The 27,768-nt window shown below is 42.4% G+C and overlaps 1 protein-coding gene across 4 annotated transcripts; it reads right to left on the bottom strand.

The window, feature by feature from the left end:
- On the bottom strand, positions 1 to 27,495 carry NSUN3 (NOP2/Sun RNA methyltransferase 3). Of its 4 annotated transcripts, XM_037907009.2 has the most exons (7): positions 27,039 to 27,188; positions 19,639 to 19,742; positions 16,829 to 17,172; positions 15,387 to 15,541; positions 14,613 to 14,734; positions 12,053 to 12,183; positions 1 to 428 (listed from the first exon to the last, which is right to left on the bottom strand). In XM_037907009.2, exons 1-7 carry the CDS (start codon positions 27,129 to 27,131, stop codon positions 346 to 348), a joined length of 1,032 nt encoding a protein of 343 aa, XP_037762937.1. In that variant the 5' UTR covers positions 27,132 to 27,188; the 3' UTR covers positions 1 to 345. The 4 variants fall into 4 exon arrangements, with proteins under 4 accessions (XP_037762937.1, XP_037762930.1, XP_037762944.1 ...); XM_037907002.2 differs by lacking the exon at positions 12,053 to 12,183 and having other exon boundaries at positions 27,039 to 27,495; XM_037907016.2 differs by lacking the exons at positions 12,053 to 12,183; positions 27,039 to 27,188 and adding an exon at positions 20,276 to 21,067.
- Between the last annotated feature and the right edge of the window lie 273 nt (positions 27,496 to 27,768).

A 27,768-nucleotide genomic window follows, 5' to 3' on the forward strand; every position in this document is an offset into this window, starting at 1 on the left:
GTCACAAATTAAACCTCAAATTTAATGATCATTTAACAGCATCTGATATACCAGTTCACAACTCTAAATCCAGGCTACTTGGACAAATATTTGGCACAGATGCATGAGTACAGTGTATTAAAAATAAATAAGAATTTGTCAATATGACTTACAAATGCCACCTAGACTATGTTTTCTTTAATTTAGCTACATACATAGGCCCCCATGCTTTCCCCCTTGCTGGAAGTACTAAAAGTTCATGTGGCTGGACACCAGCAACCAGAGTGAACTCATCGGAAACGACATTGGCCAGTTCACTTATATCTACAGGCAGAACATTACTGCAGGAGTTTAGGATATGACTGATTACGTCACTGTTTTCTGCCTTCGAGAGAGTGCACGTAGAATAGACCACAGATCCTCCAGGACACAAGGCTTTAATGGCAGACCTGTAAGTAACCAAAAAAACCCAAATTTAGATCTCTCGAGAGTTATTAAACATAACCAAATGGGGGAGGAGGGGACCACCAAAAAAACCCAAAAATACCACACCTACAGGAAATAAACCTTCATCAAATTGTCATAACTGAGCATTTCATTGATAATCAGGTAATTACCTGTGTTATGTTCTGCTCTCTCATTTAAGTGTGTATTTTCAAACTACCCTATGATATTCTTAAAGGCATATAACAATTTACAAGTAGCAGTTTAATATATGATTCCAAGCGTACTTCAGAATGATCATCTTACCAACGCTTAACCAGTACTCTTTTAATCTGATTTTCTAATGGGCACGCACAACTGCAAGTGTTGTGATTGTGCAAACAAACTGGGTGATAGAACATAAAAATGGCCAGCTAAATACCTAGCTGGTCATTTGCACATGCAGACACCAAAATGAACATGTAACTGGAGTAACAGCACAGAATTATTAGGCTTGCAGTTTGGCATGCATTTCTGCAAATCAGACTTACTGCTTTACTTGAAAGGTACCCTACTACTGTATCATCTTACAATCTCCCTATGATGGATCAATAACTCTGATTGTTTAGTAACATATTTTGGGGCTGATCCAGAAGCTTTTCCATGTATTTAACAGCTGCAGGATTGGGTCCTTAATCAGCAAATGCTTTGTCTAATCAAATGTCTCTAACTGCATGAAAGCTAAACGTTAAAATGCACAATCGCTCTGTTGACAAAAATAAAACCATAGCAATTACATACAATCTCAATGTTACAAATGGCATCTGTTATTTTTCTTCAACCTCCAAACACAAGAAAAAGAAACAGGGACCCTGTTTGCTTTCAATTAAAGCAGACATCTTATTAAGGGGGTGGAAAATACAACACAATAATTTCTTAAAACGTTGAAAGGAGATCTGTGAGGCGCATTCAACTACCACAGAGTAAATGTTATGGGAGCAAGGGGAAAAAAGCCATGCTACAATACAACCTATTTTTTCCAGTCCTGTAGCATTCTCCATACCTAGCATCCTTAAATGTTTAAGAGAGTGACTTTTGTTGGTAAAGCTGTTGTCCTAAAACCATCTCTCTTCTAGCAATTTTCACCCTAAAGGATCCTAAGAATGATTTAGAAACGGATATGTAAATAGATCACTTCAGTCACTACTGGAATATGGCCACCTCTGGGTGAAACGTGCCCACTTCAGTAGTTGGCAATACTAAACGCAAGTTTACTGAAGCATACCCCTCTCATTCGAAAAGGCAGCTGAATGCAATTAGTCAACGTGGAACAAAGTCCTCAACATTTCCAGAGGGCTATGCAAATATTAATGCATTTGAGTGGTCAGGACGCAGTTTTATATCTCCTCTGGACGACTGCACCTGCAGAGACAGCACTTTCTAGGACCACGCTGGCCTACTGACTCAGCCGTGATCCAGTAGGAAAAACGCCGCCGCCGCCACCACCACCACCTAGTCCTGTGTAACACCGTGGTGTTCCTTCCAGGGATCTCCCGCAAAACAGGCTTAACCAGACCGTGCTTCACTTTTGAGATCTGATGGGATAGGTTGTATTAGAATATATATTTAATCCGCAGAAGATATTTTGAAAAAGTGGGAGTAAGCGATGTATGATGTCTCCAAGAAACAGTTATAACAATGCGGGGAAAAAGGGTTTCAACCATTTCTCTTTTAAAATACTGCTCTTGTAGTGTCATGGAAGAATAAAGTCATATTTTTGGTTTCCTGGCTTTTCATACAAAACATAATGATATTTATATCCTAGGAGCATACTTAAAACACTATTCAGCTAGATGCTTTGTTTGAAGAGGAAGTTAAAATGAGAGGTATAATTTCACTCTAGACCAATGGGGGGTGCTGTTCAGGGCAGCTCCCACTTGGCAGAAAAGTAATGCCACTTCGGAATGAGAACAGGTGGAGAAAGGAAACCGGACCTTGAAGAAAAGAATGGGCTTTCAACTTGATTGGGGGAGTTTCCCCCTTTATTGGTGAAACCTCAATAAAGAGAAGCCCAATCCAAACCGGGTTCAGGATAAGTCAAGGGTTAGAGGAGCTCTGCAAGGAAAGGAAAGCCCTGCTCAAGGAAGCGAAGGAGGCACCAGAGAGAGTAACTCTTTCAGTGATTGTTATTACAGTAAAGTTCTGTTCAGCTTCCCAAGTGACTGGGTGTTGCTGAATATTCCTGCCAACCTTCCTTTCTGTTCAGAGTGCAATATTCACTCCCTTCCTCCCACAAATCCTATTTAGATTTGTTACCAGAATGAACACATGGCTTCCTGTAGTTTAATCTAATGCAGAGCTAGCACACACAGTTGGGTAGCTAACCTCAAACCTGCCATTTCTGCACATCATTCTTAGCAGGAAAATAGGGACGTGAAGCGCCAATGCTGGCGCCAAACACACTGTGACTTCTCTGCCCTTTCTCCCTCACCCCACCCATTTGCCTCTTCACCCTCCTTTTCTCTCTGCATTTGTCTCCATTCTCTCACCATCCTATTGTTTGTAAAAGAAACGGGGCGATGTTTAGGCCAGCCAAGCCACCAGAGTGCACCTGGACTAGTGGAGCACAACTCACTGGAAAGCAGGGCAGGTAGCCAGCAACACACATTTGACTCCACAAATAAGCACGTTGAGGGGAGTGCTGTAAATTAAGTAATATTCTTTCCTGCTTAAGGACAAGTTAGACCAGGTGCTTTAGTGCCTCTGTTGGCTGCCTGTTCTGCTTTGTTTTCATTCTAGCATTTGCAATTTATCTTTCTGAAAGGAGTTAGTTAAGGCTCAATTGGTAGGACTGTTTTCTAATCCAGAAGACTTTGTGGTAAAGTCTCTCTTCAGAATTCAGGCTAATGTCTGACACTACAGCACAGTATTTTGAGAGGGAATAGCACTGCTCACAGAGAACTCAGTCACTAAAAATCCAGTCCTGTCAGATGCTCAGTGCCCTCAACTACTGATACAATCAATGGCTGATCAAAAATAAAAATAAAAAAAGATAAGGCACCGAAGGCACTTGTCACCTGTCATGAAGTGCTCTGCACCTTTAAGAAATGGGCTCCAAATCTACAGACGTAATAGCATAGTTCACTTATACATCTACTACTTATTTCTAAAAATGTATGATTAAAATGGAAGCAATGTCTGAAGGGCCCTAAAAATACTTTGGTGAAAATGAAATTAAAGTACGTTGCTTTAAAACAATCAAACTGCGATCATATTTGCTCCTAGCAATGCAGTTTCCTTTAATTATATTTCTTAAAACATCGTAAGTCAACCTTTAGTAAAAACTTAACTATTAAAATATAAAACTAGTTGCACTAATTGTGTTTTCAAAAATTTAAATCCAAGTTCATGTATTCACCATACCGGATTAAAAGTAGTATAAATTTGCACATAATTGAAATGGCTTGGAATTGAAGCTTTACTTCTTTATATTGAAGCCCTAGTTCAGCACAGGAGCGACTGCTACTTTAAGCCTTATTTTGACCTAAACTTTAAAGTAATCCAATATACATTCCTATAAGACTATTTGTTTAAAAAGTCGTAAGAAAGACACCTGTGACTGCTTATTAACAAGGATGGGCAATTGTTAACGGGAGACTCTGTAGTACTTTTGTTGCACGTAATCCCCATTTTTGTTTTATAGACAAGAGAAACTGTTAATAGCACTAACATTAAAATGCCTACTAACAAATCACTGCTATCAAAAGATGACCTGCACAGCAGCCTCCAAAGGCAGCTTCCTAGTTTGCCAAGTAGGTGCCTAAAATAATTACACTACTTCGGAAGAGCCAGCTTTTTGGGGCTTCGGAGGCTAACAAGCCGTTGAGCATGGAAATGTACCTATATTTAGGATGCTAAAGAAAGTAGCATGGTAAGTTGCTGAGGCTCAATTTTATCCTTTAACACGCTTCATTCACAATTTCCAGGCCTACTCAGAGATATCCTCTTCCAGGTAGCTACCACTTTCAGGTGAATAATGCACATCTGTAGGTGTATAGGAAGAGAAGCTGCAAAAGATGCCATTAGGTTTTATAATAGGAGGAGAACAAGCCGAGAAGGAAGGGAAGAGAGGCACTAAGGAAGAAAATAAAATGTTTAGAGGCAAAAATAAATCCTTCCCTGGGTGTCATATGTTACTTTACAAGATATCGGAATAGTACAATTTATGGGACCCACCGTGATATCAAATACTCACAACCATTTAATCATGTTTTCAATCACTAAAGGACTGGGGCATGGCAAATTAGATTTGAGGGAGACTGGCAGATATGTCTGTGGAAGTTTGTGTGATGCTTGCCTACACTATGCATGGCTTAAATAGTGATATCAACATTGCAGGATAAATAATCACAATATTTCCAAGACAGACATATGTAATAGTCAGGGCATAGCTGTATACCATTTTTCAGATGGATATTTAGCAAACCCAGGTACAACTCTCATGCAATTAAGAGGGAGTGTAAATTCCCCTGTGGTAGAAATTATGCATTTACAAAGAATTCATTGTCACTCATTTTTTACTGAATATCTCTTTGGAGACAGATTTACTAACATGCATATTGAATTACAGCAGCCAGAGGTGGAAAAGACCTATTAAGGTCATCTAATCTGGCCCCCTGCCAGTGCAGGGTTGATGGTTGTGATTTTGAAAAACTACATCGTATTCTAACGCATACTTAATGTTTTCTTTGGTCGAAGTCTCAAGATTCACATTAAATGTAACAGGAGAGGAAACTGACACTTAAAAATTAAATTAGAAATAAAGAAAAACAGAGCAATAAGATTACTTCAGTATCTCAAAAAATAGAAAGATCTGTTGTAGAGACATGCATTCAATGACTCAAATACTTAAATGTCACAAAAACTTTGGCGTTATCTAATGCTAAAAGGTGGGCATTTCACACTAAAAGTAAATTAAACAATGTGATAGGTTGCCATTTTATCCCTTTTTTTAAAAAATGGCATTACAAACCCAGCCTTTTATAAAACAGACATAAGTGGATATCAAAACAATATAGTATTTCGTATTACCAATCCCAAGTCCCCAGATGGCTCTTTCTGTGCATGATTATATGTTCTACATCTTTTTGGAAGGGTCAGTATTAATATCACTAATTTAACCATTTTCAGTGTTAAAAGAAAGATTATATGGGTTTCAGGGCAAGTTACAAAAAATGTAACATTTCAACAGTGCCATCTTTTGGTCACTAAGTAGAAAATTGATTTTTCTGGTTTTGATCAGGAAAAAAAAAAAAAGCAAGGAATCGCTTCTAAACCATTCATGCAGCAAATAATCTGAAGTCACATTTACTTTCATCCACACCCCCTCTCATTTGAGATGAATCAGATCATGCATTCCCCTCCCCCATTTCTTTAAAAATCAAACTGAGCCCAATCCTCCCCAGAGTCGTGTCAGTTATATCCCATAGTTTTTCCAAAATCAAGCTGTCAAGGCCAGGGAAATTCCCTGTGTCTACAATACCTAATTCACAATATATTGTGATGACAGCACGGCATGGGGATGGCGTGACATCAGTACAAGTATTCTCTCTGTGTCCCAAGCATGATGCTTTCCTCTCTCCTCATTACAGTGAGCTTTGCTGCCATACAGAGACAATGCTGTTCCAAACAATAATTAAGATAAAAAAAGAAGTTATATCAAGTAATTTTTTTTAAAAAGGAAAATCTCACCTGTTTTGTTTTCCCCAGCAGCCTGAACACTCTGAAAGACAACAGGCCCCTCTTATTCTGAGGCAAGCCTGGAGATGATCCTCTTGCTAACAGAGAGCTACTGTATGTCATTTATAACACCAGAAATACAGAAGCCCTGTAATAGAGGCCGACTACCTGTTTCCTTCTTGCTCGCATGGTGGTTTAACCATCAGAATTGTAACAATCAGCTGTGTAACACTCAGATATTTTATTTCCATATTAAATGTCACACCTGGTTTGCAAGTTCCCACTCTGGGTTTCCATGCTGCCATCATCACAAGTGGCAGTGCTATTTTTAGCAAGACAGCCCCTACCAGCAGGAGGCATTCCACATATGCCGCAGTCACAAAACTTAAATACTCTAGTCATGTAATCGTAATGAAATGGCTTCTTCTCTTGCAAACTTTCAAATGCCTGAGCTGAATGAATGTTCTTTTTTATGCCAACAACTTAGTTCCCTAATTAAAAAACACCATGTTCGTCTACAGCCTAAGCAGCACTTCCTCTACAAGGGAAGGGAGAACAAAAGACTCTCAAAATCTCCTAGGGACTTCATCCTGCAGCCCTAATTATTCCAGGCAGCACTACAGGTGGGATATTAAAAAGCCCCAAAGGGAGTTAGAGCTGGTCAGGAATTTTCTGACAAAACAGATTTTCCTCAGAAAATGCCAATGTGTCAAACACAAAGTGTTCAGTTTCAACAAAATTCCAATGAAACACATGCAGGGCTCTGTCACAAACTTGTCTGATTTCCTGCCAGCTTGCTCGGGGACCCTGGGCTCCAAAGGAAATGGGTGACATGATGCATTACTGCAATAAGACACTTATATTTATGCTTCTAAGTCACATAGGGGCCTTTGAAAATCCCTCTCTATAATGATCAATGTCAGGGTTTTCTATAAGAAAAATTCATATGTATCCACTTAGCTATGCAGTCAGTTTTCACGTACAGTGAAACTTACAGTTTATAAGGATAAACTAGATTTTTCAGTCTTTTCATACTGAAAAACAAAGATGCTAACCTTCCATTCTCTTCTCTTTTTCTACTAAACTTAGGACAAGTGAAAAGCAGCAAACTGACACCCCAGGAGACTGAAAACTCCACGGTACAATCCTGCCCACATGCTCTATCCGTGCACTGAAACACCACTGCTGACACCCATGGGTATAACAACACAGCAATTAAAACCCCACGGCTGGCACGTGCCGGCTGACTCGGGCTCATGGGGCTCAAGCTCAGGGGCTGTTTAACTGTGGTGTAGATATTCAGACTTGAGCTGGAGCCCAGGCTCTAGAACCCTGCAAGGTGGGAGGGTTCCCAAGCTTTTAATTGCTGTGTAGATGTACCCCACACATTTTGTTCACTCTCCAGATGCGTTCAGTTCTTGGCCTCTCTGCTGAGACTAACAATAGTGCCAAATTAATGCCAATTATGATATTTTTGTGACATAAACACACACTTGTTCATTAGGAAATTAACCAATTCCTATTTAACCACGTCACTGAACGGCCTTTAGACAGTAATACTGTAGCTTTGATGTCACTCCTGACTTCAGCTGGACTTGAATGGAAGGGCTAAAGGTGAAGAGCCCTGTATCCAACTGCTACTCTCTTGAGCTACTCAAACCACTGAGATACAGACCTTGTGAAATATATTTATTTTCTGGAGTAAATTCACTACTGTTAATTGTCACTTATAGTAGTTTTACCTTGGCTACACTGGGGTTTGTGATGGTGCAGATACACTGATGACAGGTCGCTGAGGGCTAAAATAAGAGCAAATCCCCACTGGAGATAAGACCTTATCTGGTTAATTGAGTGAAAGGTGACTTCAAGAGGTTTACTGCATGAGGACCACAGCCATCATCTGATCAAAGAGGGACAACTAACTGTAAGGAAAGGCTGGTGTGAAACGGATACAGTAGAACCGCAGAGTTAATGAACACCAGAGCTACAAACGGACTGGTCAACCACACACCTAAAATGGAACCAGAAGTACATAATCAGGCAGCAGCAGAGACAAAAAAAAAAAAAAAAAAAAGAGCAAATACAGTACAGTACTGTGTAAAATAAACTACTAAAAAAATAAAGGGAAAGTTTAAAAAAATATTTGACAAGCATATTTCTGTGCTTGTTTCATTTAAATTAAGATGGTTAAAAGCAGCATTTTTCTTGTGTGGTAAAGTTTCAAACCTGTATTAAGTCAATGTTCAGTTGTAAACTTTGGAAAGAACCATGTTTTGTTCAGAGTTATCAATATTTCAGAGTTACGAAGAGCCTCCATTCCCAAGGTGTTCGTAATTCTGAAGTTCTACTGTACATGTAATTAGAGAAATCGCGTGACCCTCTTTAGCAACATACGAAAGAAGAGTTCAATCTCTGTACAAAACACTAGAAGGCAGCAACAAATAGCAAGACTTTTTTTAAAAAACAAGAGGCTTACAAAAAATGTGACAGTGAAAAAAAATAGTTTTTCTCTTAAGTTTAAATAAAGCATCAGGTGAAATATTCACCTTAGTTAGGACCGTGTTTAGTGATCTGTGTACCTTGTACTGCCCAATGCAATTAAATGAGTGAGTTATAACTCCCAGAAAAAAAGATCAGAAATTAAAACAGTCAACCTTTTCTGCATTACTGGATGCTGCTCTAGTAAAATAAGGTATTTTACCTATTCACATAGAGACAGAAAATCCATCTCCCCTCTGTCTGAACAGAAAGCACGATAAAAAATGACAATGAGTGGAAAGCAGCACTGTAGTTTATTTCCAATCATGTTAAGAAAATTCACCACCTCAATGGAAACGTGCAAATAACCTAGAAATTTTGAGGGGGGAAATATATCTGGTAATGTACAACATTTACTACATATTAAATGCCCTTTTTCATTAAAAATGAATAAATTCTTCAGTGAGACCACATCACTATTTTTCAACTGCTGGAGAAAGCAGATAAATATATATTAGCTGTGTTTTGAAAAGCAGTAGTCTGCTCATTCTCTTTCAGAGGAAAGAACATTTTCAAAAGGCTGGACTCAAGGGGACAGTGCAGGTTACGTGGCGTATTAGGTTACCGTACTAGATAGTCACCTGGAGAACGGTGCTGAAAATCCTATCTATCTTATGACACATGGGCAAATGGTGAGCTCATCCTAGTCCACCCATTTGTGTAGATCTCTAAGCCATTATTTAGCAATCTCTGCTCAGGAGAAGCCTAAGACTGAAGCAGCAAGAGTAACACAGACCAGAAGCTTTGTGAGGAAGCTTGTGCAGCATCTACCTATTTGTACCTGCATTTACCTAATGCTATTAATTCCCTATTTTTCTGAATTCACTCTTTTAAGTGAAAGCATGTGTATGCAAACTTACAGAAACAAGAAGTACAACCTCCTGGCTTCCAAAAAGAGAGGCTAACCGAAACCATGTAAAATACCATATGATTACCAACATTCCTACTAACATTGAAGTTATATATACACACAGGCACATACACAATACTGCACTACAGCACTTCCGTTGCACAACAGTAATACTAAAAATACATATTATGGAGTACCTGTCACAGTTCCAGAGTTAAGGTTGAATACTGTACTGCAATTCAAACACTTCATTACATACAAAGAATACAGCGTGTCCTCTCCAAAATTTCAGCTCTTATCCTGAGTACAGGATGAATTTTCCAGAAGTTTACAAATAAATCAATCAGTGACTTCAAATTAAAATAAGACCTTTAAGAAATTTAGCATTCTCTGTCAAAACATTTTTCGAACGAACTGAATAATACAGACTCCTCTTCAAACTTCCAATATAGTTAAAATGCACTGAAATCCTGATCATTGGCTACATTTTTAAAAGGATTACCAATCAATTTTGGCCCAAACAACCTTAGCTCTGCTGTGCAATGACATCATAAAGCAAAAGGGGGTTGGGGGGGGAATCATATTTGCCTTTAAAAATCAGTTCTCTCATCTGGGCCTGCAAACACTACTATACAGTAATCATAATTGTATGGTCATCACAAGTTGTTACTACAAGGAGGAGTTACAATTGTTTGGCTCTGCATTTCTATACCTTAATTTGAAAGTTGATTTAAAAAAAAAATCACAAATTTTGGGCCAAATTTGATCTCACAGTATTAATTTATTTCATTTGCATTTCATCCATTTTATTATTATTCTTTTTCCTTCTATAGTTCATAATTACCGCTAAACAATGTAAATGCTCAGCCTTTACATAGAACTAATTAATCCTAATAAAATCTCTGAAGCAGGTAGGTATTTATCCCTGTTTTACAATTCGGGAAACTGAGGCAGACACTTTAAACAACTTGCTCAAGATCAATGGAAAAGTCTCTATCGAGACAGGATTTGAACTCAGTTCCTCAATCTTAGTCATACACAGGCCGTCAGAACAAGTAATTGACAGTGAGTAGACCAGTATTCTCTTATTATTGCTGCCAATGAATTGCTGATCCACCTTGCACAAGTCACTTAGCTTCTCCCTGACACTGTTTCATCCTTTTTCTTGATGGGGTGTTGTGAGAATTCATTAGTGTTTGTAAAGCATCCTGAGATAAAAGATACTATAGAAATCCAAAACATTATTAAACCATTTACTGAACTAACTGAGACTATGCACACGCTTAACTACCTTGCTGAATTAGGCTCTTAATCCTTGACATACCCCTGACAACAGGAGCCTAATAAAAATGATTTACTCTCTAAATTCCAAAATCCAGACAAGTGAAAAATTACAGTGCATATGTTGTTCAATTTACAGTCTGACTGAGCCCACTGGAAGGAAAGATATATTAATATTTTTCTACAGGAAGTTACAGATCAAAAATATATTGTCCTCACAAATCCAAATTTTTGTTGCTGCTACTGTTTGAGGCTAGTTCACTGCACATTCAGCAGATGTGATGTTTTTCTCTTCTGGATTTAGGGATAATTGTATTCAATATAATTGGGGGTGACAGGCACTTTTTTGGCTTGCTTTTAAAAACCAGGTTCCTGCTGTCAAGAGTTTTCTACATCAGGATTATAATCCAGAATGATTTATACAAATTTGGAAAATTTCAGTGAATGATGTATGCTTCCTTTTGCTAGAAGTTCACAAATTAGATTTTACATGTCAAATATTGAAAAGAGAAAACCGAAGGAGGTCAGTGTTTCAAATGTGATTGATTTCTTCAAAGGAAATGGGTGACATGATGCATTACTGCAATAAGACACTCATATTTCTGTTATCAATCATAGGTTTCTGGGAGGCCTTTTTTCTCTGGAAGTCATGCAAAAGTATCTTACGCTGTTCCTATGGAGCCTTCCATAAAAAAACACTCTTTAAAAAAAAAAATGTTACTTTATTCCTCTCTCAATTTGCCTTGACAGCTGGATACTTCTGAAGTGAATCATTGTGCGCATTTAAAAGTTTAGTGTTTGATCAATAGCTATAAAACAATATACAGCTGCAGAAACTATTTTTTGGAAAGAAAAATAATTCTTCTTTAACCCAGCTCCAAAAACATGTTCATTTTATTATACTGTATTGCATTATTTAATTGTTCGTTTAATCTTTTAAAAATTATTTTCTAACACACATAAATAAGGACAAGAGTTGTATTAATAGTAAACCAATAGGAAAAAATATTAATTTTCATGTGGTTGGAGGCAAAAACTAAATTGCTGCTAAAATAATAAACTTTCAGGACTATTCCTTTTTCAACAAAATATAGTCAAACCAAATCTGAAAGGTATTGTCAAGGCCGAATCCCCACTCTGTCACTCTGAGTGCAGAAAGTGGGGGCCCGCAAGGATTCTAAAAATTAACACTTGCCACTCCGGGCTTGTATTAAACTCCCAAGGTTACAGCTTTTCTCTGACCTGGGCTTGGTAAACGCTGCCACCACCCAAATGCAAAAAAATCCCTTGGACTCAGGAAGGAGCATTTGGGAATTCCTCCCTGTGGGGTACCTTCAAGCCCTTTCACACATACACACACCTCCGGGGAAGAGCTGAGAAAGAAAACAAAGGAAATTAGCTGTTACCACCAGCTAATCAAACAGCATACGCACAAATCTCTTAGGACACCAAAAATCCAATCCTGTTCCTAAAAAAGGTGAATTTTATTAAAAACAGAAAGAAAGAAAATACATCTGGAACTTAGCCTTTTGCTAGATTTTAAAAGAGCAATTCCAAAAATCAAGCACCCAAAATAGCTTTCTTGGGGGTTCAGTTTAAAGGTTACAACCAAACAAAAGCATCTGGGGTTAGCACAGAGGAATCCACAAGCCAATAAGAAATAACCCTAATCGCATCTTTTTAGACATTTCCTAATTTTCCTTACATATCGGAGGCTCCAGCTAAGTAGGTTCAAGGTATGAATTGATAATCTATAACAGGGGCGGGCAAACTTTTTGGCCTGTGGGCCACATCGGGTTTCTGAAATTGTATGGAGGGCCGGTTAGGGGAGGCTGTGCCTCCCCAAACAGACAGGCATGGCCCAGCCCCCGCCCCCTATCGACCCCCCCCGCTTCTCGCCCCCTGACAGCCCCCGGACTCCCTGCCCTAACTGCCCACCACCACCCCATTCAACCCCCCCCTCCTTCCTGACTGCCCCCTCCTGGACCCCTGCCCCATACACACCCTCCGCTCCCCGTCCCCTGACGGCCCCCCGCCACCCCATCCAACCCCTCCTCTCCTTCCTGACTGCCTCTCCGGGACCCCTGCCCCCATTCAACTCCCATTCCCCACCCTCTGAGTGCCCCGACCCCTATCCACGCCCCTGACCACCCCCTGCCCTCTATCCAACCCCCCCCGCGCTGCTCCCTGCCCCCTTGCCACACTGCCTGGAGTACCGGTGGCTGGCAGCACGGCTGCACCAGGACAGGCAGCCGCGCCGTGCAGCACAGAGCATCGGTCAGGCTGGGCTCTGCAGCCCCCCTGCCCAGAGCATTGCACCGCAGGGCGACATGGCTGCAGGGGAGGGGCCGGGGGCAAGCCTCCCAGGCCAGGAGTTCTGGGGCCAGGCAGGATGGTCCTGCGGGCCACATGTGACCCGCGGGCCGTAGTTTGCCCACCTCTGATCTATAATCATAACTGGCTTAAAGCTGCTTACAGCATTACTGCTCCATGTCCCTGAAGCCCAGACAACAGCAAAGGGAAAGTTTCTTTCCCAATTTTAAGAAGTTCTACCTTCCCATTCTTTTGGTCAGGTGCCCACTACTTTTCTTTTACCTGTGGGCTTGTTAACCCTTTACAAGTAAAGCAAGCAGAGAACAGACCAAGAGGGATTTTACAGCTAACTGGCTGGCTGGGTGTCCATCAAAGGGAGCTACTCCCCACCCCATGTATCACAGGTATTGTGGGGAAGCTTGCATTGCTGTTTCATGCTCTGGATAAAGAAAGGGCTTCAGTTTTCTATACTGCTGGCCTATATAACCTTGTAGAGGAATGAAATTCCTTTTCAAGTAAAATGTATAGCAAGCCTGATTTGGATTAAATTGCTAATTTTTACATAAACACTACAATTTGTATTGCTGCTTAACCTCTTATTTATAGGCATGTGCCTCAAACCCTGCAAAGCTATAACAATTCCACAGCAGCAGCAGCAGTAGACAAGCTAAAAACTTATGGTTCAATCCTACAAACACATGTGCTCACGTGGGTAAACATACTGAGTTTGTGTATGTAAGTGTGGACAACACTGGGCCCTTATGCTCCTCCTGGAAACAGTCCAAATAACACAAACAGAGAGGCAGAACAATCAGAGATCTAGTGTGACAACTCTAGTGGTAACCATCACTGACTGGCATGTTTGTCATCAAATTAGCCTAAAAGTGAACTTCAAGTGATAATTCTGCTGAAAAGTAACAGAGAAAAATGCCTGATCAGAATTTCCGCGTTTGGATATGGATTCAGACCACTTCACTGAAAGTGGACACGGATTCTTGCCGGGTAAGCAGGCATTATGAAATGGTTTTTAAAAACAATTATAAACCATACTTAAACCTCTGCTTAAAACGGGGAATATGGCCAGAATCAAAAATACCTCTAAAGCCACAATGAACTTTTCAGGTGCTCCCTCTGTGTTTGTTTCTGTATCATAGCAGGGTGTTTTGAATCATTCTGCAATTGACGCAAGTATTACATGAAGATGCACTCTTAATGAAGTCAATAGAATGGCACGGACTGTACGTCAGTTGATGATTTGGACCCTGGTGTTTGTATTGCAGTTCTACATTTAAATGACTCTACATTAACTCTTATCGAACTTTAAAATTTAACAATGTTATAGACTGTAGCACATTCTGCACTTACCGAGTAGAAGGAATACTGTACATGAAACTTGGATTTGGCTGTTACACATACCAAATCTTGCCACAATATTATTTAATTTAATCACAAGAAAGCTTCTTTAACAGCTTTTCTTTCCACTTCTCACCTTAATAGCTGAACCTGTAGAGCAGACAACTCCTTCCTTTGGATGAGTCTAAGCGTAGCCTGCTGAATATCAGAAGAGAATAACCAACTTCTGTCATTTGAACACGGAGCATCCAGCAGTACCTGTACAGCCAATGAATAAAAGAATGAACAAAAGTATTACCTGTAAAGAAGTTAACTATCTGTGCAATGCACCCTATTCGAAAGTATTGGAATATAATTTCTGTAAAAAATTTACAGCATCATTTTTTGCTTTTTAGAAGCGTGAAAAAACAACCAGTTTAAAACATTTTACTGTTTTTGTGCATTTCTGAGACTAACCACACCCTATTTACTGCACCATGAATACCATAAATATTATTATAATTATCACCTGAATAGCTCCCACCCTTGATCTCCCCTGCTTATTCACCTATTTAAATGTTACAGAGTACTAACTGCTGTGCATTATTCATAATTCAATGTGATGAGTCAATAAGCAACATCATGTAACATATACTCAAACACACATGCACGAAGTCTCAACAGTTCAAAGTTTAAGGTATGCAGAAAACATCTGATCAACTCAGTAGACTCCTCCCAGACAAATCAGAAGGACCATCAAATGGAGAATAAGTTTTAACATTAAAATAAAAAGTTTCATCTTCCCTTCATGAGCATTTCACGGGACATGGTCAAACAGCTACAGATTACAGGTTACTGTAGGAAAGGAAGGAACAGAACAATAAAAGTATCATTTTAATTCCATCAGCCTGTCAATACATAATGGTTCTACCTTGTTGTACAATTCAGGATGGAGATCTCCCATCTGCCTCCCATCCAGTTCAGAGAGAGTAATTAAATTCATCAGGGGCTCTGGGATGAAGGATTCTAGTGTCTGCTTCAGCCACCTTGATCTCAGACTATCATACTCATTACAGTGAAGATGACCTAAACACAAATTAACTAGAATCAGTGCTCTTAAATCTTTATCCATATTAGAAGTTACAATTACGGATGTTTCAGTATTTCCCTGGGATTGTCAGAGATTATAACGTGTGTGCTTATGTTATTGCACATTCTACAACACTGACGGATTTTTATAAACTTTCAACATGCTCCTAAAAGGTGATCCATAAATATTTAGTAATAAATACCTACAGAGTGGAAAACTTTCACAGTAAAACAAACTTAAAACCGTAACCCATATTCAAAGAGCAGTGGTATGAGTATTTTTCTGAGATCTTTCTACTGCTATGAGGAGGATATACATGTCATTTTTTAATTCATCACAAGCTTGGTCCTCATCTCATGTTCCCAAACAAAGCATTTCAACTCCTCACCTACCAGAGGCTGGTAACCTACGTGTACTGACATAAACACAGTTGCTTTTTTTATTTCTAGTCCTATAGCCATGACAATTACCCATTTAGATTAAACCTTGCTGTGTACAGGCATTGCTCCAAGCAACAGAATCTCATTTTCCTCCTGCTCTTACCCTTAGATACTCAATACTCCCATTCATTTTCCTTGCCTTTAGTCCCTCATGACACTACAAGAACCATTGCGGGCTGTGGATATGACCTATGTATACCATAACACGCACTCTCTTTCGGTTGAAATCGTCCTCCTAAAGCTTATTCATTACCTTTGCCAACAATCTGATCACCTTACAGCTAAGGTGTAGAACAACCCCCGGCACAAGTACTCCCTTCTCCAAAGATTCTCACTCTGCTAAATGAACTTGGGCCCATCCCTTTTATGCACCATCTACACACCCTGAGATTGCTTTATGTTCTTGTCTAGCCAACCCTGTGCAATTAACATACCGTATTATCACAAAGATGTAAAAATATTTGACACTTGGAAAAAGCTTGTTTTCCTGCACTAAGAACTCTGATTAATTTACAGTTACAGTAACATGCTTGGCAGCAGTACACGATACACAGAGTACATTCTAGACAGGAAGAAAAAGCAGCACCACTTGGTTTTTCAATCTGCATTAATATGAAGCCCATTTACATAGTCACATGTCCAAGTTTTTGTCCTTACTAATACTAGGACAAACTGACTTCACAATATTCTGATTTCAACAATCTGAATCTACTGAGTACAGCGTCCCTTTTAAACTAAATTTTAATCTCATAACATACACAAACATGCCTTCTAATAACTTTGATAACTGCTCCTGGAACCTGATTTCTGTATTTTAATTGGCACAACAATAAAATACATTACCTGGCCAGGCACACTGCAGCATAGCTATTGATTTACCGCCTGGAGCAGCACACATATCCAAAATCCTTTCCCCATCCTTTATTTCCAATGCCAGCACCGGCAGAAGTGAAGCAGCATTCAGCAGATAATATTCCTTGAGTTTACCAATCTGGTGTTTTTGTGCAGGGAATCTTCCAGGAGTTCTACTGATGTAACATTTTAATGATCCTGGGAGATAGGGTAAGGTTTCCTGAAAGAGACTATGATACCCCTTCAAACGCAAGTTGTTCTTCAGTTCAGAGGAAAAGCTGAATTTATTAAGCAGAACAGCATATTGCCAGCACAATGGTGATGTGAGCACCTCCCTGGAGGTTTAAAAATGAAAAACAAAGAAGAGTTATATTTAATAAGTGGCAGGTTACAGTTAAGTTTCCATAACGTAGCAAGCCCTTCATCTCAGGGAATTAGAGCAAACACCACAGCTAGGTTTTGTGCTCGCCCACAGTTATGGTATTTTAAGTGTATTCTAGTGGTTTGAGCCTGTTTCCACAGGTTAATTATGAATTATGTAATGAAGAATTTCCTTCTATAGTTTTAAATGTGTTACTTTTCAATTTCATGAAATATCCCTTTGTTCTCATGTCAAGAGAAAGGATAAACAGGGATACTTGGTTTACCTCCATTATTGTTATATACAGGAACTCAGGAGTGTACAAGCATAGAGAAGCTGTAAACTCATTTGTAAAAAAGACAGAAACTAAAAACCCCAACGCTGCTCCCAATTAATCCTTCACCCTGCTTTTTTAAAATCAACCCTTCATGTATTCTTTAATACCCAATGTATAATACTGTGGCTCTCAGAAATAAAAGGTATTTTGCTCCATACTAAAACTTGTCACATAGTAAATGGTCTCTGCAAATAACGAAATTTTCATGTCTGAAATCGGGGGCTGGGGGAGGGAGGGGAGTTTAATGCGTTTGGTTTTCACTGAAAAGGATAACAGTGTTTGTTGATTTGGAATCCTTTTTGCATTCTTTGAAAAAAAATAAAACCAACAGGGCTTTGTTAGCATTTACATTTTGGGAGACATAAGTCAAACAATGGACTGATCTGACTGATACTGACTAGCTGAATCCATAAAACTAAAAAGTGACTCCAAGAGCAGATCAAATGGGCACTAAAATAAACACACTTCATCCAACATCCATTACAATCTTCTTTGAAGAAGCTTTCTGAAAATAAACAAGCAAACAAAACAAAAAAATAAACATTACAGATGGTCTTTTAATACTAGGGAAAGTTACCAAATAAATCAAATGCTAATCTGTTTATATATTAGGCTCCCCAATCTTCTTTGAAAACTGTTAGAAAACAATTCGGAAGGATGCGTTTTAACAATGTGACTAGCCAATGAGGACAGAGACAAAAAGCATCTGATAAGCAGCTCTGACTTACTCTAAAATATTTTGCAGCACTATCCCATCGTGGCTTGGCCCTGTCCACATGGTACTAGGAAACTATCTAATGAGAACTATATTCTAATTATGTTTTGCCATCCTGCCAATTTAGAAAATAATGTTCTCCAACTCTACCTCTAAGGGGCAGATCTTCAGTTGTGTAAACTGTGAAAGCTCTGTTGAAATATCTTGGGGATGTCACGTAATTTCTATGTGACTCCGTTTTGCCGTTTGTAACATAGGAATAATGATCTCAACACAGGATGTAGCAGGAGAAGAAGTTGAATAGTGAGAGAATGTTATTTTAATAAAGCAGAGCTCAGAAAAGTACCCAGGGAAATAAATATAATTAATGATAAATCAAGTTACTTTTCGTTCTGTAATTGGAGTGATTCCTCTTTTATACCGGTGAATATTTCTGAAGTTCATTTTTTTCTTTTTTTGGTCACGGTCTCTGATATAATTATTGTTTCCTCATTTTTCAGTAAATTGCTACACGAAATATAAAATATGAAACTCGCTGATGCATCTCCCCTGCTTTGAACACATAAAGGGTTTTCCGTAGGCCTAATCCTGGTGCTACTGGAGTCAAAGCAAAAATCCCATTGACTTCAGCCAGACCATAATCTGGCCCTAAGTATTGTGAGGAGGAAAGAGAAGGAAGAAAGAACAGAAAGAAAAAAGGAAATCAGGAGGGAGGAGGAGAAAAGGAAAAAAAAATATTTGTTTCTCTTTACTTGTCATGGAACGTTACAGAGAGACTAAGGAATTGTTTATCTTATTTCTCTTAAAACTGGCTGTATTCACAATTGTTTTGCTTTTTTGACATTATTCAGACACGTTCAAGATAAAAATAATAAAAGCTATTTTGTTATGAAATAGTCCCTCATTTTAACTGTTTTCCAGTTTGTAAGTCTGTCTTGAAGGTCATCATGACACTCACTGATGAAGCAATTCAAGGCTATGACTAATACTTAGCTTTCAGCTCATACTATTGTCTCTTTTTCTTTCCACAACTAAGTGAGTTATGGATATGGATAAGGCATCCAGCCTTTATATTTTCAATTCCTTGAGGGGATTTGTGCAAGTGGGATAATGTCCCATCAAGAATGAAAAGATAAGATTCCATATGTTAATAAAAGGGTCATGTCACCTAAACTGTATCTCTACATCAGGCGATGTGATCTTTCCTGCACATTCCCTCATTTCCCAGATGCTTGACTAGAATTATTAAAGACAAGTGCTCATCTATCATTCCATGCTGGTATCCTAGTTTATCCATAAAATAATCAGAAGCACAATTTCCAGTTTGTATGAATTCTATATAGTTCTTTGCAGTTATTTTATGGGGTCATAAAAAGTGAAAAAATAACCTGACTGTGCTCCATGCCTCTCCCAGCTCCTTCATGTATTGCTTCTCAAAGTGATCCAGAACAACTTGGCAGATCTGCTTTTGAGGCTTCCCTTCTGATTTCAGCTTAAGGGGAGGGGGAAAAAGTCACCATGAAAAACTATTAGCCTAAGATTGCAGTACATCAGATTTTAAATACATGTGTTTGGATTAATAATGACATTAAGGTGCTCAGGTACCCCACTGATGCGCATGGTATACATGTTTTCAGGGCTGGCAACAGGAATTTTGGAGCCCTCTGTAAAATAAGATGTATGAATACCATCTCTCCTGACCTGTGAACAAATCATCCAAACTGTATGCTCAAGATGCTCCGTCCCTGTGATTGCCAAATAAATTACAAGGATCCTGGGGCGCCAACATACCAGGAGCAAAATAAACAAACCATCATTAAGGAGATTATATCCCTAGAAAATTAGCACCCCTGCCAAGGAACCCCTCTCAACGTATTTAACTAAAAGATAGATGTTAAAGTGCATCCTTGTGCAAGTCATATGGAATCCAATCCTGCTTTGAAGAGTTATAGTAACTGCTTTCTTCTAGGAGTGAATAAGAATGGTAGAATTAATTCAACTGTACGTTTTGTTTGTTTTACTTACATATACAAAGAAAATTCCTAGCAATATTTAGGGACTCATTCTGCAGAATCAATCCACTGAGGTAGCTATTCGGTCTTCTGTACCAGATTAAGCTATTTAAAGAAGTTCTGCAAAGGAAAACACTGGGTTTGTGCTCTTTTTTTGCTTTTTTCAGGAATTCTGTGCCAAAAATATAAAAATTCTGCATATTTTATTCATAAATAAATAAATGTGGAGACACCAGCATGGCAGTGGGGAGGACAGGCCACCAGCTGCATGAAGGTGGGAGGCCACCCTGCAGCCCGCGCCCCAGGACACGGACTTGGTGGTGAGGCTGCACCTGAACCTGACACAGTGCAAGAGCCGGGCCTACCCCAGAAGCACTCCGGGCCCTGTCCCCCTGCTCCAGATTCACCAAGATAGCAAGTGAGAGGGAAAGTCTCTCACACACATCCAGCTGTGGGGCAGGCAAGCTCAGCCTATGCAGGAGCCAAGTGTGGAGGGGCTTAGTGTGGGGGGAGAGGATTCTGTGTGGGGCACTCTGGGTGTGGGTGGCTTAGTGGGGGGGAAATCTGGATTCACAGTAGAAGTGCCAACCCTCCAGGATTATCCCGGAGTCTGCAGGAATTAAAGATTAATCTTTAATTAAAGATTATGTCATGTGTTGAAACTTCCTGGAATACAACCAACCAAAACTGGCAACCCCAATGCACAGGGACTAGTTGTGGGGTCCAGGTAAAGGTGGTTCAGGCTCAGCAGGGTGGGTCTGGGTGTTGGGAATGGGCTCAGTAGGGGGGTCCGGATACTGGGGGCTTAGTGGGGAGGTCTGGGTGCAGCTGGCTGGAGCTCAGTGGGGTGGGGGTCCAGGTGTGGGGTGCTTGTCAGGGTGACCCAGGTGCAGGAGGGTGGGACTTGTCTGGGTGGGGGTTCAAGTTCGGAGGGCTCAGCGGGGAATGGTCTGGGTGCAGTGCTGAGGGGCTGGATGCAGGGGCTTGGGCTTAGCCTGGGGAGGGAGGGGAGTTCAGGTGCAGGGGGGGTCTGGGAGCACGGGGTGAGGCTCAATGGGGTATGTGGCTGGGGGACTTGGTGGGGGGATTCTGGGTGTGAGGGGTTGAGGTTTGTTGTGGAGGGGTCTGCGTATGGGGGAGGTCCAGATGCATGGGGGTTGGGCAGATGGGGGAGCAGATCCCCATACAGTGACTCCTCCCCCTGCAGCTTAGGAGCGATTGGGGCAGGAAGTGCCGGGAGTGGGGTGGGGGGGGGGGGAAGGGGCGGAAATATGGAGCTTCCTGCATTTCCTCAGCCACTCCTTGCAGGGGAAGAGGAAGTCCCGTCCTACCATACCCCCAGCCCAGCCGGGACTAGCAGATGAGCTCTTCCCTGTAGTGATTTACCTCCACACGGGTTGGTCCGGGGGTGTGTGAAACTACATGCCCACACTGCTGCGGAGGGGTGCGTGACCGCTCTTGCAGCTTCCCTTTGCTTCCCCAGCATTTTTATGTGGGGAAGCAAAGAAATCTGCCAGGGACATGAATTCTGGTGCAGAATTCCACCCAAAGTATTCTTTAGGCCAGGGGTAGGCAACCTGTGGCATGCGAGCTGATTTTCAGTGGCACTCACACTGCCCGGGTCCTGGCCACAGGTCCGGGGGGCTCTACATTTTAATTTAATTTTAAATGAAGCTTCTTAAACATTTTAAAAACCTTATTTACTTTACATACAACAGTTTAGTTATATATTATAGACTTATAGAAAGAGACCTTCTATAAACGTTAAAATGTATTACTGGCACGCGAAACCTTAAATTAGAGTTACTAAATGAAGACTCGGCACACCACTTCTGAAAGAAAGGTTGCCGACCCCTGCTTTAAACTATATAAAGAGGGGGACTAAAAGGCTGGAAGGAAAAGTGCTTTTAAAAGAGGAAGGATTGGGGTGGTGTTTGTTTTTTTTTTTAAATAGAATTGAGGTCTTGTGTTCCATTTCCCTTGGAAGACTACGGATGACTGGAGAACTAGTTGGATTAGTAAATCAAACCTACTAGGCAGTGAAGCTTGAGCGACTGAGAGAAGAAGGGATTTTTAGACAGCCTGTTTATAAGGTTGCTTTTGTTTGTGGGCATTTGTTACGCATATGCGTTAACAAAAACATCTGACACATAATTAGGAGGAAAAATCTCTTGGCTAAAGTGTCAATACTCCTGCGCCTTCAATTAACAGATATGAAAACTTCTCTTTCCAGTTCTGTGGCTCAGCAAGGAGACCTCCAGCAAAAAGCAAGAAAGCAAAACTTGATAATTCTAAGGCATAAAAAAGCCAAGAAAATAAACTGAAGAAAAAAATTCATTTTTTTCAGGTCTTCTTCATATCTCGTAAAGACACAAAAATAAAAACCAGCACCAACATATTCTTTCTCCTTCCTCCCCTCCCCACACACACTTTGTAGATCACCTTTAAGCAGGAAAATTGACAGAATTATGGAACCAACATAACCAATTTGTGCAGATTATTATTATTTTACAGAGATGTGTAATGGGGCTGCACATGTGTATCTGAAAATATAATCTGAAATTAACAGGTATAGTTGAGAGCATAATTACACCAGCAGAATCTCTATCACTGGTGATAATACAAAAGAACAGAGTTTGACTGTCAGGCTATTTATCTACACTAGAAAGGGTTGTACTTGTTTTCAGCAATGATGCAATTATATTTTTGCTGAAAACTGTTATAGATTTTTCTTTCTTAAAACATAAAGTACATATGTGGGGCTGGTATGTGGGGGGGAAATTTACTTGCATATTAAGTAAGTCTTATTTAAAATCAGGATGGCACACTGCATATGGACCTCCACATCATCATTTTCAGTATGTCACTTTTCAGGGTAGAAATATACTTGTAAGTACCCAATGAAAAACTAAGCATAGGAGCCCTGAAGTACATAACAAGGAAAATAAAAACACAGTTATTTATAAAAACTGGCTACTGTTTACAAAAGCTCTGTAAGGCAGTCAGTTGGTTTAGATTTTAGACGCAATAATTTAGGACCAAATTGCAGGCAGAGAGAAGTGGCCTGATACACAGGAGCTGGGATACACCTACTGTATTTCTTAACCTGCTAGTTCTGTGACGTTAAAAGTTAAGGCCCCAGTCCTGCATGTGAGTGGACCTCTGGGCCTACGCAGAGCCCCTGAAGTCAATGTGGGTCTGTCCAAAGGGTACGCTATGCAGGAGTGGGACCCACAATATCTGAGCTGGTTGGAATATTTTTGACAGCACACAGAAGTGAAGACCACCAAAAAATGTCAAGACCACTTTTTCTATTTTCTGGCCCACTGAGCCCCAACCAGCTTCACCTGGACCCCCACCCAATCAAGCCCCACTCCCCCAGCATCTAGACACCCCCCCACTGAGCCTCATCTCCCCACACTCAGAACCCCCTGCTGAGCCCCAACATCCTTCACCTGTATCCCCTGCAGAGTCCCATTGCCCCTGCACCCAGAACCCCCAAACAAGCCCCTGTGCATCCAGATCTCCCACTGAGCCACCCGCACCCAGACTGCCCCACACACAAACCTCTCACCCCATACCTGGATCCCCCCACACTTAGATCCTGCTGGGCTGAGCCTGCCCACCCACACCTGGTGCACTAGGCACAGAGGGGCAGGCCCAGCCCTTGCATTGTGTCAGGGTTGGGTGCAGCCTCACTGCTGAGTCCCTGTACCGGGGGAGGTGGGGGCTCCAGGGTGATCTCCCATCTCAGTGCAGCCAGTTGGCCAGTGCTCCCTACTGTCATGCTGGAGCCTCCACATTTATTTACTGACAAATAAAATATGCAGAATTTTGCAGAATTTAAAAATATTGTGCGCACAATTTTTATTTTTTGGCACAGAACTCCTTCAGTAATAAAAAGTTAAAAGTCAGGGCCCTCCAAAACCATAAGACTGGCTTAAAAAAATCATGAACCACTAGTTTCAAGTAGCTTTTTCCTCCACCTCCTTTGTCAGGGCTTTTGTCAACACAGGGAAATTTGCCAGCATACCTGTAATAATTATACCAGTATGACTCTGTGTCTGGACATTCTTATTCTGCAAGAAGACTATCCACTCAGGGAGCTACACTGGTAAATGGTGGATGCTGTATAACTTGAACTGCTTAACTGTGGATTCGGTGTAACTGTAGTCTTTAAGCCATGATTTGAGGACGTCGATAACTCAGCCAGAGGTCAGGGGTCTATTACAGGAGTGGATGGGTGAAGTTCTGTGTCCTGCATTGTGCAGGAGGTCAGACCAGATGATCATGATGGTCCCTTTGGACCTTAATGTCTATGGGTCTGTAACTATAGCAGAGGTTCTCAAACTGTGGGTTGGGACCCCATTTTAATGGGGTCGCCAGGGCCAGCATTAGACTTGCTGGGACCCAGGGCTGAATCTGAAGCTCAAGCTTCACCCGGGGCAGCAGGGCCGGGATCTACCCCCCAACCTCCTGGGTCATGCAGTAATCATGTTGTCAAAAGGGGGTCGGCGGTGAAATTAAGTTTGAGAACCCCTGAACTATAGAAATATAACCATACCAGTACAGGTAAGCCAATGACTTTCCCACGTAGATGAGCCCTTGCCCTCTCTCCACCGCACACAGGAAAACTCAGAAAAATCATGTGATGTTAAAAAAAGCTCCCTGTTACCCAGCACTGCCGACATGCAGCACTCCAAAATCTTGAGTCAAACTCTAAAAATTCATCAGAGTGGCTTACCAAACCCACGACCATTTCAAACAACAAAGTTGGGGCTTTTTTCTCTTTGCTTTCCAAGGCCCCTAGGCACATTTAGATCACAATATAAAAGCTTAAGCCCACAATCAAGAATAAAAGGAGTACTTGTGGCACCTTAGAGACGAACAAATTTATTTGAGCATAAGCTTTTGTGAGCTACAAAGTGAGCTGTAGCTCACGAAAGCTTATGCACAAATAAATTTGTTCGTCTCTAAGGTGCCACAAGTACTCCTCTTTTTTTTGCTAATACAGACTAACACGGCTGCTACTCTGAAAACAATCAAGAATAGGGCCCTACCAAATCACAGTCCGTTTTGGTCAATTACACAGTCATCGAATTTTTAAAATAGCTAATTTCATAGAATCATAGAATATCAGGGTTGAAGGGACCTCAGGAGGTCATCTAGTCCAACCCCCTGCTCAAAGCAGGACCAATCCCCAATCAAATCATCCCAGCCAAGGCTTTGTCAAGCCTGAAAATTTCATGATTTCAGATATTTAAAACTGAAATTTCAGTGTCATAATTGCAGAGGTCCTGACCCAAAAAGGAGTTGGAGTGGGGGGCAAGGGTGCATTATTGTAGGGGGGCTTATGGTACTTCCTTTCTTCAGCGCTGCTGCCTTCAGAACTGGCCAGCTGGAGACCGGCGGCTGCCCGCTTGGAGCCCAGCGTCAGCCAGCGCGCAGAAGTAAGGATGGCATGTTATTGCCACCCTGACTTCTGCACTGCTGCCCTCAGAGCTGGGCCCTGAGTTGGCAGCTCCCACTGTCAGGCCGCCAAGTTCTGAAGGCAGCAGCGCAGAAGTAAGGATGGCATAGCATAGGCGCCGACTCCGTGGGTGCTCTAGGGCTGGATCACACATGGGGAAAAATTAGTGGATGCTACACACTCACTGGCAGCCAAGCTCCCCCTGCCTCGCCTCCTCCCCCCAGAGCGTGCTGCGTCCCCACTCCTCCCCAGCGCTCCCCCGCCCCTCTGCTGCTGCCGCCTAACAGCTGTTTGGCAGCGCTTAGGACTTTCCGGGAGGGACGCAGCACGCTTAGGGGAGGAGGTGGAGAAGAGGTGGGGCAGGGGCGGGGAACTGGGGGCAGGGGTGGGGCCAAGCACCCACTGGGCAGAGGGGAAGTTGGCACCTATGTGGCATGGTATGGTATTGACACCCAGCCTTCAGAGCTGGACGCCCAGCCAACAGCCACCACTCTCCGGCCACCCAGCTCTGAAGTCAGTGCAGAAGTAAGGGTGGCAATACCATGATCCCTGTAAAATAACTTTGTGATCCCCCCCCCAACTCCCTTTTGGGTCCGGACCCCTATTTGAGAAACACTGGTCTCCCCCATGAAATCTATACAGTATAGAGTAAAAAGCACACAAAAGACCAGATTTCACAGGGGGAAGACCAGTTTTCACGGTCCCTGACGCATTTTTCATGGCCATGAATTTGGTAGGGCCCTAATCATGAAGGCCCAGGGGGAAAAAAATGGAAATGAACACCAAGATTGTCACAACCCCAGGAACTGGCGCTTTAAAAATAAAAAATAAAATACTCCGCGCGAGTCTAGCCGCCGAGACGGCAACCCTGGGAGGGAGCTCTCACGGCAGCAGCCCTGGAGAAGAGGGGAGAGGTGGGGCGAGCCAAGAGGAGAGGAAGACGCGGTGCTGAACCCTGCTGCTGCTCTCCTCCCTCGCACCCCCGCCTGCCCACGAACAGCCCGGGGGGTCGCTCGGGTCGAGCGATTTCTCCCCCGCTCCCCCAGCTTCACTCCGGACTCTTTGCGGAGAGGAGACCGACTCCCCACCGGCGCTCAGCGGCCCCGCCGGCCCGGCCCCAGCGCAAGCTTGGGGGCGCAGTGGGGCAGGAGGAAGGGCTCTTTCCCAAGGGCAAGGGGGCCTGAGTCCCTCCCCGGTCTCCGGAGCTGTTTGCCTACGGCCAGCCACTGGCTGTTGCTACCGCACACTGGCCCACCCCGCGCAGCAGCGGCAGGTCTCTTCCCGAGGCCCGGCCCCCGCCTCTCACCTGCTCCTGGGCCAGGGAAGGGGCCCCCCGCGGCCCACAGGAGACAGCGAGCTGGCGGCGCAGCCGGGCTGGGGCGCGCAGCAGCCGCCGCATGGGGAAGAGGCGCCGGGCCCGGCGTGTGCGCCGCGGCTCGGGGGAGGGGCCGCGTGGGGGGGGGGGTCGCAGAGCGGGCGGGGCTCAGCGCCAAACAGCGCCGCCCCCACAGAGAGGACAGGGGCGGGCCGGGCTGGGGCGGGGGCGCAGCTGAGCTCGCTCAAGGGCCGCGGCGCCACCTGCCTGCTGCTGGAGCTGGGGCGGCCACGAGAAAGGCCGCTGCGGGGCACTGCTGAGGCTGGAGCACCCAGCTGCCCCGGCGGATTGACAGGCCGTCTCACTGGCCGCCTCCCCTCCTGGCGCCCTTGCCCACGCAGCTGCCCGGCCGTGTGTCTTCATCCCGAGCCAAGCTGCTGTCCTGGCTTGCAGAAAGCAGCACCTCACAACAACGCTCATTTTCACAGGGCAGTTTCCCCTCCCCCTCCAAAGTCACATGAGGAGGAATTCCCCACCCGGCAGGCAAAGACGCTCCCTCTCCACCACCTGAATCAATCAGTCCCGGTTGCCCATTCCACAAAGCAGGAAGTCACCAGACAAACCCTGAAAGGTCGCTAGATGTAGCTGTTGAAGCACTCAAAAAGAGTCAAAAATGTCACCGAAAAACTTCCAGAAAATTCAACAGAGAATGATATATATA

The sequence above is a fragment of the Chelonia mydas genome, chromosome 1 (assembly GCF_015237465.2).
Source record: "Chelonia mydas isolate rCheMyd1 chromosome 1, rCheMyd1.pri.v2, whole genome shotgun sequence".
Classification (NCBI taxonomy): Eukaryota; Metazoa; Chordata; order Testudines; family Cheloniidae; genus Chelonia; species Chelonia mydas.